Source organism: Grampus griseus, assembly GCF_964374135.1.
Source record: "Grampus griseus genome assembly, chromosome: 9".
NCBI classification, from domain to species: Eukaryota; Metazoa; Chordata; class Mammalia; order Artiodactyla; family Delphinidae; genus Grampus; species Grampus griseus.
This window is the reverse complement of record NC_139003.1, coordinates 55,560,645-55,575,940: the sequence shown is the minus strand read 5'-3', so window position 1 is coordinate 55,575,940 and position 15,296 is coordinate 55,560,645. Positions and strand designations below refer to the sequence as shown.

General features: G+C 37.0%; 1 protein-coding gene across 4 annotated transcripts in view; it reads right to left on the bottom strand.

The window, feature by feature from the left end:
• ANKIB1 (ankyrin repeat and IBR domain containing 1) overlaps positions 1 to 15,296 on the bottom strand; it is a 158,868-nt gene that overhangs the window by 48,252 nt on the left and 95,320 nt on the right. For all 4 annotated transcript variants that reach the window (XM_082662378.1, XM_082662381.1, XM_082662380.1 and 1 more), the window contains 2 exons: positions 5,878 to 6,060; positions 961 to 1,078 (listed from right to left, as the gene is read on the bottom strand). In XM_082662378.1, the coding sequence (XP_082518504.1) occupies positions 961 to 1,078; positions 5,878 to 6,060 (301 nt within the window). The remainder of the gene's footprint in view (positions 1 to 960; positions 1,079 to 5,877; positions 6,061 to 15,296) is intronic.

Genomic DNA, 15,296 nt, shown 5'->3' with positions numbered 1-15,296 from the left:
TTTATACTAAAATATAGAGCCACAGAACTCTGGGAAATATCAATATTGAAGTTAGTGATTCTGGATGGTTATACAGCAAATTATTCACAGAGGTGATCAAAGGATGATGAAATGCAGTTTTAAATTTTCTTCTGATCAAAACGTTATATAAAAGTTTTTGGAAGTTGACATTCTATTTTAGGATAGATGGTACAGATTTATAGTTAAAACAGACCGGTATGCCTCAAAATTACTGGATGAGAATAGCCATTTACCTTTCTATCTTTAAAAAGCATTTCTAAATCAGAAAAAACCTCTTTGAAATAAGCCAAAATGTCAAATATCAAGTGTGCAATGAGAGGGTCCAACTCAGCATGTAACAACTCCCAGAATGGCTATGCTAAGTATCACAGAGAACTTAAAATAAGCTGAGCACTTTTCCTAAGTAAATCTGGTAATGTCCTCAAAAAAATAAAAACAAACAAAAAACCTCACCTTAAAAGGAATAGCATATTCCTGCCTTGACTCTCTAAATTTCTCTTTGTGCATTTCATGGTGAGAAACAGCTTTTACATAAAATAAATGCAACTGACAATACTGATAACACAACTGTTAGTTAACTTTATTTAATTGACTTCAGTAAAAATTAATGTTAAAACCAGGACTAGGACTATGGATTCCAACTCTCAACCCTGCTTGAATCAGATACATTTCTAAAATTAGACAATCTATAAGTTGATTTAGTAGCTCAATTTTTAAAAGAAATTTCCTGTTTCTCTCTACAATTTGTAGCTAGTTTATACTTCAAAATACAAAATGTTATGAGGATGCTGAGTACTGCAGTAACTACTGCACAAAAATGAACTTAGGCTTGTTTAGCAAACTATTTTGTTTTATATTAAAACATTAAAATAGCCACCTTTTAACTCTGAAAAGTTTCAAGAGGCACTCGTGTTATCAGAAGCACATTTCTTTCATTACCATGAGCTCGAAGTAAAGCTTCAGCAGTAAATAGTGGAGCCTGGAGCATGTCTGCTGTTTCCACAATAAGCATATCTTTCAATCTACGAAGATCCTGAGGTCTTAATCCTTCATATGGCTTTAAAAAGAAGAAAAACAAAGTTAAATTGGCTATTATACTATTAGGAAGTTCTAAATGCCTATAAATAAATATATATGATTATCATTTATTTAACCTTCCAGTTCCAGTTTGGCAATGAAGTTAAAAAGGCTCTGTATGTTCCACTATCATGGACTTCAAACTACTCTCTCACAAGTCTTTTTTAAGATGGAAAGTGGATGCCTAGTCTCATGTACCTTATCATTCTAAAACAAAAGAATCATACTATAATGACAAAACCATCTTACTTCATAGTTTAAAAAATCTGAATAATACAAAAATGAATTAGAAATAAAAATCTATAATCCCACCACTGAGCAATGGTCATGATTAAAGTTCTCAAGTATTTTTATCCAGTCTTTTCTTTTTGCAAATCAATTGTGTGTGAATATATCAATATATGTTTTCACTTAAGACTCACTTTTAATCACTGAACCACCAACATTTACACTTATTAAGATACAATCTGGATTGCTCGTGGGATTATATGATACCTATTAATTAATTTGGAGAGAAGTGATTATGACATACTATTCAACTTCTTATCATAAATGTATTCTCTCTGTTTATTCAAGTGTTAATGCTTCTTAGTTTTCTTCATAAAGGTACTGTATCATTTCAGGTTTTTAAAATTCTTTTGTTATCCTTTATACTTTTTTTTCTTTGCATTTAACAGAAAACATACAAGGAATAAAATCACAAATGTCTCACTATTTAGAAATTTATAAAAGCTAAAATAACCTGTGACATGTTTTCCCCATTACATTTCCCTAATTTTCCCCATCCTTGCTTACAGCAATCACTGTCATGAATTTAATTTGTAGCTATCATAATATTATGGCATAACATTAAATATATCGCTAAGCAACTTGCTTTTATTTTTATTCAGTACTGTGTTTTTATTATTAATAATGATACACATATCTATTTCAATCCTTTAAACAGATGTAACCAGCTTACTGCAGTAAGCATAGAACTAAAGACCATAACTTAAAAAGCAGTAGAAATTCTCAAATACTTATCAGAATAACAACCATTGAGGAAGTCCATTGGTAACATCTACCACACATTCCAGAGAGTTCTGGGCAGTCAGTAAGCCCTATCCCTTACAGCTGATTTATAGATATTTTAAAACTAGATATTATCTTTATTTCTTGCTTTGTTTTTTTGATTATCATGGAAACCATTTCATCAATTCTTACTTAACCCCATATGGTGGGAACTCTATTCACTAGGGGTAATTTCTCTCAGTTGATGTATGTTTCCTGATCCTAAGATGTCTTCTGGCAGGGAAGCATATATAAGCAATGAGTGTAGTAATGACAGGAAAGACTGACAAACTTGACTGCAAAAGAAACTGCCAAGGTTTAAACATAAAAAGTGTGTTGCTTTTAATATATAAGGAATTCGTGACAATCAGTAAATTTAAAATGTCAAAAGTTATAAAAACACAAACATCCTTAAGTATACAAACTCTTTACCTAACAAACTGGCCAAGGTTTGGAAAAAAACAAAAACACCCCTCAATATTGGTAAGGTTGCAGTGAGATGGCCCTCTGATGTACTATGGGTAAAAACAGAAATTGGATTATCATTTAATGACTAAGCATCACGTATCATGAGCCTTTAAAATACTGATCTTGTGACTCAATAACTTTACTTATAGGAATCTATCCTAAGGTCTAATCACAATGTGAACAAAACTGGTCAACTGCAATGTTACTTTTAAAAGTGACAAAATGCAAGGAACCCAAATATACTTTCAGGGAGTTATAGGACATCTACATGGTAGAGTAGTTAGTAGTCATTCAAAATGTTTTCCATGATGAGTCTGTGAATATCAAAAAATGTTAAGGAAAAAAAAAACTACAGGATGTAAAATGTACAATATCATCACACTGATGAAAAATGGAAGGCAAAATGTTACAAGTATTATTTATAAGTGGTAGAATAATGAATATTTTAAATTTTCATTCTGCTTCTTCTTATAAAAGGGGTGTTTGGCTGAAAAAACTTTAATTAAAAAATAAAAGAACTTCCCTGGTGGTCCAGTGGTTAAGACTCCGCGCTTCCAATGCAGGGGGCGCGGGTCTGATCCCTGGTCAGGGAACTAAGATCCCACATGCCACTCAGCACGGCCACAAAAAGAAGAAAAATTAAAGAAAAATCACTGGGGATGTTAAAAAGCTTTAAACAGGGGCAGAGCACGCACTCAATCAGTCTGCAGTGTTACTCTTTTTACAAATGATAGTAAAAACTTAATGCTGAATACATTTCATATCATACTGTATTAATAGTCTACTACACCTATATATGCATTCAGCTATACTGCCATGAATCTCTACATATTACAGGTATCCTATAACCTTAAGTAGAAAAAGAAATAAAAATTTAACCTAAACTATTCTATATAGGGATTAACTAAAAAAGGAAAAAGGGGAAATTTAACCCAACTATCCTTTAAAAAGTGCCCCCAAATCATCATATACAGTTTGCTTTTAAGCTAATTTATGAACCATACTTTGTCCTGCAAAAATCTACCAAATCCTTTAATGATTAAATTTGTAGTACTCATTCCAGTCTAGAATTTATACACTATATATAACATTGCTTCTAGAAACTGTGTTCCAAGTTCAGATTTGGGACTCCAGGTATCTTTCCTGCCTCAGCAATGAAAATCAATATTTCCTGATATTCCCAGTGGTGGCAACTGTTTATTTCCTGGTATATTTCCTAAATGTTCTTTTTCAGATTAGCCATCATTCTACCTAATTTATGTTGAACCAAATAAAATTTGACTTTAGATACATTAAGAAAGGAATAATATTGATATAAAGCAATCTGTATAGATTCTTTTTTTTTAATGCACAGTTTAAAACCTAAATAGGTTACAATGGAAGAAAAATAGTCCTTGAAGGAGAAAGACATACTGCCTTCATGAACATGTAACATATTCACTCTGAATTTCTGCAATGGAACTATAACTAGGCCATGTGATGCATTTCAATACATTGCTCAGTTCCAAGCGGGCAGTACCCCTTTCTTCTGCAGGAGGGATTAAGATGAAGGTGCCTTTCTCTTTCCTGCTGCAAAGATAAACTGCTTCTTTTTCAGATTAACACAAACCAGCAATAACCTTCAAAGCAGTCCAATACTGATACAAAGAAAGAAAAAGAAAACTAATTTAAAGAGGAATGGCAAATAAAAGTGCCTAAACACATACAAATAATAGTTATATAAGTCCTCTCAGAATCAAGTTAGCACTGAACACTGAAGAATCAGAATCGTTTTTAGAGGAAAAAATTTACTGTGTCTTATAATAATGTCTTTATTTAAGAAATATTTATGGATGCCCACTGTGCATGCAGTGTGTTAGACACTGAAAATATTCTGCTAAATAAGGCAGTTATGGTTCTGGCCCTCATAAAGTTGACAATCTAATAAAAGAGAAAGGCAGTAAATAAGTAAACTATAAAAATATATAAACAAAATAATTATAGCATGTGATAAGTGCTACAAAAAATAAATAGGGTATATGGTAAAGAATAATGGAAGGAGAGGGGTCTACTTCAGAAAGAATGTAAGACTGCCTCTCTGCAGAACTGATATAGTCAAGAGAAAACTTGGGAGATGATTTTAGACATAAGGAACAGGAAATGCAAAAGCTTTAGTATAGTCTAGGTACTACAATTAGGCAAAGTGTGCCAGTGAGATGATGTTGGAGAGGTAAATAGTGGCGAGACCATATAAGGTCTTATATCTGAGCAAATAGTTTGGATTTTATTCTAAGTGCTATGAAAAGTCACTCTATGGTTTAAGTGATATGATCTAATTTAAGTTTAAAAGGCACTCTGGCTACTGTGCACAAAATGGATTCTAAGGGGACAAGAACAGAAGGAAGGAGACCAGTAAGGAAACTACTATAGTAGTTCGGATGAGAAGTGAAGGTGGAGAGGACCTAGGAAGGTAGGAGTAGAGAATGGGAGGAGTAAATGGATTTAGGTTATAACCTTGTAGGTAAACTGACAGAATTCCCAGACTGCTTGGATGTGAGGAATCGAGAATGCTTGCCACATTTATGCTTGAGTGGATGGAGGTAATGTTTACTGAGACAAGGAAGACTTAAAGGAAAAACAGAAAGCAATGTCACTGAAGCCAAGGGAAGAGTGTTTCACTAAGGGAGTGGTTAATTATGTCAAGTGGTGCTGAAGAATTCAAGTAAGAAAAGCACCTACTAGATTTGGCAGCACAGTGACTCTTGATGTCCACATCAGTGCAGTTCCATCAGAGTAGAAGGGAAGAAAGTCACACTGCAATGGGCTGAAGAGTGAAGGGAAGGTGAGGAAGTTGGTATGTATAGACAGCTCCTAAGTTTTGTTTTTCTCATATGAAGATCAGAGATATGGGGCTACAAGTGAAGGGGGACAGGGACAGGGCTGGGGAAGAGTGGTCAATGGAGAGGTTGTTTTGTTTTTTAAGATGGGAGTTACCAAAGCATGTTTGTTGATAAGAGCAATCCAGAAGACAGGCAGAGACTGAAGTACAGGACTGGAGTCTTGGAGTCAGCATCTCTATTTATATGTAATTAAACATACTTACATATGCTAAAGGACAGACACCACCTCCAGGTTTTCTAGATGTATTTTCATACTTATGGCTATGTAGATCACAGGATATTTAGCATATTGCAAAGAAGACCACACAAACTGGGTTTTAAAGAAGAAAAAAATAAAATTTAATATAAAATCCATATAATTTTTTTATTAAAAAAAACTTACCTCTCGTTTGTCTAATGCAGCATATTCAGCTTCTATTTCTTCAGCTTCAGGATCTCGTGAGAATACCATTTGAGATTCCAGATTGAGGGCCAAATCTTTGTGGTGTTGCTTTTCAGCACAATCACAAGGAGTATCTTTATTCTCATTCTCAGCAAACAAGTCTCCTCCATGTTTTACTAAAAGCTAAAAAAGATTTTTTCAAAAACTTTCAACTATAGGACTTCCCTAGTGGCACAGTGGTTAAGAATCCGCCTGCCAATGCAGGGGACACGGGTTCAAGCCCTGGTCCGGGAAGATCCCACATGCCGCGGAGCAACTAAGCCTGTGCGCCACAACTACTGAGCCTGTGCTCTAGGGCCCTTGAGCCACAACTACTGAAGCTGGCGCACCTAGAGCCCCTGCTCTCCAACAAGAGAAACCACCTCGATGAGAAGCCCGTGCACCGCAAGGAAGAGTGGCCCCCACTCGCTACAACTAGAGAAAGCCCGCACGCAGCAACGAAGACCAAATGCGGCCAAAAATAAATAAATAAATTTATTAAAAAAAAAGAAAAAAACCTTGCAACTATAGACTTAAATGACAAGTTATTTCATGCTGCCTATTAGAAAAATTTTAATAAAGTAAGCACAACAAAAATTCAACAGTATGTATCTGAAATGACAATAAAAGTTATTTAGATACCAGTGGCTTCTAATTTTAAGATTAGCAATTCTTGCTTATTAGCGTTAAGATGACTTCCTTTTGAGGCTTCCCTGGTGGCGCAGTGGTTAAGAATCTGCCTGTCAATGCAAGGGACACGGGTTCGAGCCCTGGCCCAGGGAGATCCCACATGCCGCAGAGTAACTGAGCCCGTGCACCACAACTACTGAGCCTGCGCTCTAGAGCCCGTGAGCCACAGCTACTGAGCCCGCGTGCCACAACTACTGAAGCCCGCGCCTAGAGCCCGTGCTCCCAACAAGAGAAGCCACCGCAATGAGAAGCCCTCACACCGCAACGAAGAGTAGTCCCTGCTTGCTGTAACCAGAGAAAGCCCACGCACAGCAACGAAGACCCAACGCAGCCAAAAATAAAAATAAATAATGAAATAAATTTATTAAAAAAAAAAGATGACTTCCTTTGGTTAAAAACAACAACAAACCAATTTCTTAAACTTTACAAAAAAATTCTTAAGCATTCTGTCCAAAGTTTACTTAAAAATCAATAATTTTATAGTCATTCAATGCTCTAAATTTTATACATTTCTATAAATCTTTCTTAAAAAAGAAGCACACAGCCAATACTGTTACTTTAACCACTAATACCTGGATGTCCTGACAAGGTGGACAAAAGTTTTCATTTGTATCATTCATTATCCAGCTAAACGCTGAAATAAAATTCGGTTGAGCAAATCACTGAAGCAAAACTGTTTTCAATATTCCTCCAAATAAGCAATGAGAGCAAAACTGTTTTCAATATTCCTCAAAATAAGCAATGGGAATAGCTACTGATAGCCAAGTTGGGAAGATACTCTATCAAATCTCTTGATATTTAAACGTAGGATTTCGCCCAAGGAAATCCCACTTTTAAAATTACATGGAAAAGGGACTTGTCTTGTGCACTACTGAGGTTTCTGCTGGTTTTGCAGAAGTTAAATATGTTGTTATTAAGGGCTATAGGTTCAAGTTTCCCCAGTATGTCTGCAGAGACATTAACAAGGACATGAATACCATGAAGGCCATAATCTAGGACAACCCTAAAGGACAGCCTGACAATTAGTCATGGAGCTGATTCTTTTATAGAATTCAGTCACAACCATAACAACACAGTAACAGCCACCACTTATTGTTTTCTAAGTGCTAAGCACTATGCTGGGACTTCAAATACATATTCTTACTTAATATTAACAACCCCAAGTAGCAGGGATATTGTAACATTTCAGAAGAGTTAAACAAGTTGACCGAAGTTACTCAACTAATAAGCAGTAGAACTGGGATTCAGACACAAGTTTGACCAAGTTCTTAACCATGACTGGACATTGTACTGACCCAAAGTATAGGCTGATCACAAAATAAAGAAGTCAAATGTATTCCGGGCCCACCATAAAGTTCTGGCCAGATCTTATTTATGATCTAAATGTGAATACTTTTTAGAGATTTTCATTTTTTATGTGGGTTAATAAAAATGGTAGCTTCTTTTCATTTTCTTCCAAATAATTTTATCTCCTCTCCCTCCAACAAACACACGGATCTTCCTGTAAAGTTCTTTTATTGCTTTTGGAACTGTCATCCTTAATCCTTATGGTTCCTCCACAGTCATCCCAAGAGGCCCTGATAAAATAAGGGACTTATACCAATGCCAGGCCTGGAAGCCATGGGCTAACTTGACAAGCCCAATGGATATGACTTAGGCTTCTTGCTCTAAGCCAAACGTATACCTCAGAGCTAAGATGGTTTAAAACATTTTTTAAGTTGTAAAAACAAGCAAACAAACAAACCAAGAAGAATATGAAACATAGACTTGTGGTCACAAAGCTTAAAATATTTACCCATTACATCTGGCCCTTTACAGAAAAAAAATCTGTGAAGCAATAGCTCTCAGCAGTCACTGTTGCAGCCACCTTCTAGAGCCTGAAGGCAAGGTCATATCAGCTGCTATTTACCACCTGGAACCTTTTTAGTCTAAATGTGGTCCAGGGACACCAGGGGGTTTGTTAGAAATGCTGACTCTCAGGGCTACCACCCAAGCCCCTCCCACTCCAGGCCTCTAAATCAGAATCTGATTCTCATCTCCAGGAGATTCTTATGCACATTAAAGTTTGACAAGCAATGATCCTAGACTATGGCCTGTGTGGCATGGAAACTGACATATTTATGTTACCTTCTCTGTTCAATACTGGCGACTTGTATTAAGTCCACAGACTTATCATACCTATTGCAGGGTCTGTTACTGTTTTCAGCCTTTCTGCTTCACTAACACAAAACAGACTATTTGCTTCTGGCTGCTACAGAACTGAGAGCTGACTTGACTCTATGGTTCTTTGATATTCAGAGTAGCAGAAAATGCACACTGGGACGGCTTTCAAAGCCATGACTTGATTTACTTTCACAACAGATACTACCACAGAAGAGATTCTAAATATTAGCAAACAAGATAAATCATCTTTAACTTAATCACCCTACTCTTTAGCAAAAGCAAAGACAAAATTTAAGAGGCTGTGCCATTCCAGAATATTGGTAAGAGGAACATTCCAGAGTACAGACTGCATTCCTTGGGGTTTAAAAACAAACAAAAAAAGGATGTGTGAGAAGTCATTGTTGAGAGTCACTGTTGACTATTTTTAGAACTTGAGACTTCTTGCCTTGATTGGTAATTCGAAAGGAGTCCCCAGATGAGTCTGATGGGAGTGGGGTGAGGGGCCACAAAAACCTGTATCTCATTGCTGCAATTGGTACCTGGACAGAAACTCATAATCAGTGATGGAATGGAGGGTCCATGTTTACAGCATTTGTCTTGGCAAGGAAAATCAACGTATATGCTACCTTTGGCATAGAAGCTAGCTAGCTATCACCAGTACTGCCTGACATTGGAGGATTACTTTTTAAAAAAGAATTTTAGCCTACTGACCTTTAGGGCTTAAGGCTGGAACACAAGAAAGCAGAAGATGTCAAGATATCTGTTAAACTTTTGCTGCAGTCAGGTGTTTTGCTTTTACATAATAGGGTGTTACACGTGGTTCTGAAGAGGTAGTTTTTAAATGCTTCAACCAAAGCACTCTAAGTATCATTTTCTCCACTCTCAAGCAAGGAGAACTGAATATTTTATTCAAATGTGTTTTTTAGCCTATCTCAGACACTTGGTGGCACATACAATTTTCTACCTTAAAAGAAACATACAATTATCACTATCTCAGCGCATCTGTTTATCGATTTTGCCTTCCTTTCTGTTCATAATCCCAGAGGAAGAGGGGAAGGACAGCCCTTAGTTCATGACAAATCCCTTCCCACCCCTTTGATCCATCATCTAAATGGCTGGTTGACTCTGAACAAGTCATTTAACTTCTGTAAGTCTCAGTTTACCAGGTCCATCTATAAAATGAGGCTTACATAATCTTGAGAAAAAATGTAAAAAAAGACGATTCTTAGTCTCTTCTGGTTGTAAAATTACCATTTCCTCATCTGCTTCCTCTATGATCTTGAGCACTCCATTATTCCTTTCATCTTCACTCTCTGACTTTCTACTGGCTCCTGGTACAGAGGAGTCCCCTATCTTAATTCTGTTAGCCTTCTTGTCACTTCCCCAATACTTTACTTTCTCTCTTGGCCACATTTGTCAAATTAGTGACTGACACCCGCTGTCTCTCTACTTCCTCAGCAAATTACTCAATTTCTCCCAGCAATCTGACTTCTACTCTGCCCACTTGACTATAATATTCCTGAAAGTCATTAATACCTCTCAAATCCAACAGCCTTATCACTCTTGTAATTCCTTGCCCTTTCTGAAGCACATCAAATGACTGACTACCTCCTCTCCTTGAAATTCTTCTCTTGGCATCCTCGACAATGTATTATTTTGGTTCTCTTCTCTGCTTTTTTGGTTTTTGTTGTAGGCCACGTACTGTTCCCACTCCCTTTAAACAGAGGCATTCTCCAAGTTGATGCTGTGACTTTAATTCTGTAATTTTATCTATAAAGTCTTTTCCTTGGATTTCTCATCTATACCTTATCTTGCAGATAACATTTAATTCTAAATCTATATTCATTACTCACAGTTAGTTCTAATCTTCAATAGCCTGAATACCATTTCACGTGGATAATCTAAGACCTCAATCTCCTTCTAAATGAAAACGCAAGATATTCTCCCTTCCTTCTAACCAATTCCTTCACCTCATCTCACTTAATCTTTTTTTTTTCTTTTTACTACTAAAGTGTAGTTGACATACAACACCTCATCTCATTTTTAAAATATCTGTCAATTGTTAGCAGGGTTCAAAGTGAACTAGGTTCAAAACCATCCTCAGTTTACTTAAAAATAAAGTTAATTTATTTTACTCTAATTATAGATATGATAGCAGATTGTTACAGAAAATGCAAAAAAAATCAAAGAGAGAAAATTATATTATCCAAAGATAGCTCAACATTGTTAATATTAACATTTTAAAGTCTCCATCATTTTAAACTTTTCTCTCCCTTACTTTCTTGTATCAACTGACCAAGTCACCTAAATGCATCTGCCTCATTCTTTCCGTTTCTAATACCACCATACAAATCCAGGCCCTTTATCAGTTCACAGCAGAATTAATGCAATAAGATTCTAACTCCTGTCACTCCCTCTAGTACACTGGTTTTCAACCTTGGCTGAACACTAGAATCATCTGGAGAAGTTTAATATACTAGTGTCTGGGGGTCCACTCTCAGAAATTCCAATTTTGTCGATTTGAGATATGGTCTACACTATGGGATTTTTTGTGCAGACATGGTTACAACCACTGTTTCAGCACAAAGGTTTCCAAATTGTTTATGAATCGTCTAGGTAATCTGATAGTCATATTAGGGTGATCTAGAGTGGGGATTAAATATATGAACTCTTTACAGGTGATTCCATTCTATGTCCCACAGACTACTGCTCTAAGCCAAGGATTCTCAAACTTTAATGTGAGTATGAATGAATCACCTTGGGGTTCTTGTTAAACTACAAATTCAGACTCAGCTGATCTGAGATGAGGCCTGAGATTCTGCATTCCCAGCAAGTACCCAAATTCATGCCAATGCCAGTCTGAGGACCACTGTCTGGGTAGCAAGGCTTTAAGAACCACTCCTTTAGAAGTCCCCCCTTTCAACTCTATTCTACATTACAACCATTAGGCTAATCTTACTATATTTGCTTTCATAATAGCACTCCACCAGTCAAAAAATTTAAATGGCTCAATTTTCTATAAATAAATCCAAAATTCTTGGCATTAGTATTTCTACTTAGTATGGCTTCTATCTTCATTTTAAGTCATCTGTCTTATCAAACCTCTGCAAAATACTTCAATCTGCATTTGTTTGAGACCTAGAACAGTGCTTCTCAAACTATAACATGCAAACGAATAACCAGTAAAACTTGCTTAAAGCATTCCTGGAGTCTACCCCCAGAGATTCTGATTTGGAATCTGGAGGTCTGTGGGGCACAAGAATTTGTATTTATAACAAGCTCCCAGGTGTTATTGATGTACAAAATGTGCTGAGGGCCACATTTTGAGTAGCCTCCTCCAAATACTTAAACTGAAATCTCATCCACTCAAATATTACTACTACCCATGAAATCTTCTGGGCTAAGTAAAATTTAAATGATGTCTCCTTCCCTTCAATGCCTATTAACAGTTAATGCCTAAATAATTAATACCTCTTAGCATCATAATGTTTTGGATGCAATAATAAAATCATAACTTTCTTGATTAAAAATTAGAAAACTGAGGCCCAGAAACAGGCAAAGTTACTCAGTTGCTGAGCTGAGACTACAATTTCTGTATTCTTTTTACAGTTTTAAAACCCCAGGTGCTAAAAACACAATATAATTAAGTAAAACTCTTCAGTATGATTTGTGAATGATTTTTTTGGCTTTTCAATGAAGTGTGAAATACTCTGATAGCTGCCAAAGTGTCAAATAGTCCCTGTAGCTGTAAATGGAAATGTGATTTATGACCTTTGGTTTTCTAGTGACCTTTATTTGATCTAACAATGAGCAGCTACACTTAAAACTTTGAATAAGCAAGTGGAACAAGGATGCATAGGAAATATCTAAAGATAACACTCATTTAAAAAAATGCTTTTCACAAAGAGCTGAAGCACTATCAAACACAACCACCACCTCTGTCACATCAACCAGTTCTTGAATCACTGTGACGGGTGAAGCACCAATATAAATAAAATGAGGCCTAATGACTAGGCTTGATCTAGGGAAGTCCGCAAAGGGGAAGAAAAATCACTAAACTTTTAATTGGGCCTTGCTAATAGACCTAACATATCATTCCTCTCCAAAGTCCATCTCTATTCCAAAGTGGAAAAACAAAAACTCAGCAACCAAGACAGAAGTGTGTTTTTTATAGTAATAAATTCTTGTAAAATTTATATTTTAATGGAGTTCCATTTTTGTGCGCTGGGCATCCATTACATAGTATTTTTTAAGTTCTTTGTATACTTAAAGCATACAGGACGTGCTACATATTGATAACGTTATTTTACATATTTAAAATAAGCTTCTATAGTGTGGAGTCATCTTTGGTTTCCTCTCCCAATCTTTGCATAATGCAGGGGTCCACTGCAAACTAAGGCCTGTGAGCCAAATCTAGCCTGCTGCCTGTTCCTGTATAGCCCACAAACTAAAAACTATTTTTACATTTAAAAATGGTTGAAAGGAATCAAAAGATTATTTAGTGATATGTGAAAATTATAAGAAATTCAAGTGGGAATGTCCATAAACAAAGTTTTAATGGAACACTGCCATGCTCACTTATACACTGTCTATGGCTGCTTTCAGGATACTGTAGCATAGTTGAGCTGTTGCCTAAAATATATGGGCTTTCACAGAAAAAAGTTTGCTTACCCTTGAAATAATTCTTTGAAATACGAAAAAATTAAAATTAAAGGGGCTTTAATTATAGTTTGCCTTAATAAATGTTCAACATATAAGCATTTCTAATTTTCAAACAATTGCAGCCCACTCCTCTTTGTGTTACTTTTATCTCATAAATAATTTTGAATGATAAATATTTTTGAAACTCCAGATTTTCCTACTCAAGGAAGTTCTGAAAAATACAAAGTGAGGATCTGATATAAGCACCTGTTGTTAGAAGGTGGCCAACAGAGATAAAAAGAAGGGGCTGGCCAAAAGCGGCAAGGAAGAGTTCTGTTCTGCAAATGAGTGGCATAAGTTTGCCGCAAAAACAAAACAAAACAAAACAAAAACAGTCCCAAGGTAAATCCAGGTATCAAGACTAGATATGGGGATAACGGTAGCATCATTAATAGGAATAAGGCAGTCAAGAGGAGGAACTGGTAGAGAAGACTGAGTACAGTTTTGGAAACAATGAATTTGAGAGACTGCTGGAATGTCCACTGTCAACTAGGCAGCAATATAACATGAGAAACTTCAGGGCTAGATATTCCATATATATATATATGTATATGTATATACATATATATATAAATGTATATATATGTATATACATATATATATAAAATATTTAGACACTGATACTGTCACACCTGCAAGTTCCCAAAAGAACTCTATGATTAAGATGTTTTTAATCCAGCCCTGCACCAATGGCTTCGCAATTCCACATCTCCAATTTATTAATCAAACACCATTTGTGAGGCAATGTCACGGGCCCCATTGGTGTTTCTCCATTTGAATGGTTGCTGAATATTTACCTATGCTTTGACAACCTCCACTGATGTGGAATGAGGGAAAAAAAACACAACCACCTTCTCTCCCCAGTACAAACTCACACTCAGTGTGGATAATCACAAAGCCTCCACAGGCTGACAGATGAAAAGAAATGGGCAGTCAACACAGACATTGAGCCCTCTTTGTGGTGTCAAGGCAGCAGGTGGGGGAGGGAGGAGAGAGGAGATGATCCCCCTCTCCTGGTTGAAGGCATCACTGAAAAGTACAGGGAAGGGGCCAGCTGTGTCGAGAGGGAGGATGCTAAGAACCTGGTCATCTATGTGCATGTTCCCCAAAGTCACAGGTCAGGAGTCCTTAGCACACTGCTGCAGAGGGATCTGCCTTTGATGGCTCAGAACCGGCATGATCTCTTTTACATTAATTGTGTGTGTGTGTGTGTGCGTTGTGTGTGTGCATGCGTGCACGTGTGTGTTTGAGGGTGAGGTTTTAAGACTAATCCATGGGATGGATTTTTTCATTCAAATAGAATGGTCTGTGGTGGACCCAAGATTATACAGCAGGAAGATAAAGGCATTTAGCTCTGAACCCTAATATTGTCTCTGCTCCCCACTCTCCTGCAAGAATTCCACCTTCTACTCATCTGACCCAGCCTCACGAGGGCTTGGCTGGGAAGTGTGGAGCGAGGGGGAGGGGAATGGGATCACACACCCTCAGCCAGCAACTGGTATGCCTGCACACAACAGTGCTCTAGACATACGTGCTGCATGAACGAATTTGTGACTTAGTCACTGACCTCTTCTCGTCACTTTTTAGCAACTTTCCCAAAGGGAGAGCAAAGCCTTCTCATCCCACTCTTCCCTTCTCCCCAGCATGGAAATGCCTTGGAATTTCTGCCCTTGCGTCAGGATAGAGGTGGGATGCTCAGAGGTGGGGACTCCTGGCTACCTGCCCCAGGCTGCTCTGGCCTTAGCTGGTCCTGGGGTGGAGGCCACCAGGGAACTGTGAGTGCGAGGAGGTCAACTTCAGCTCCTCAAAACATGGGAGTCTCCCGT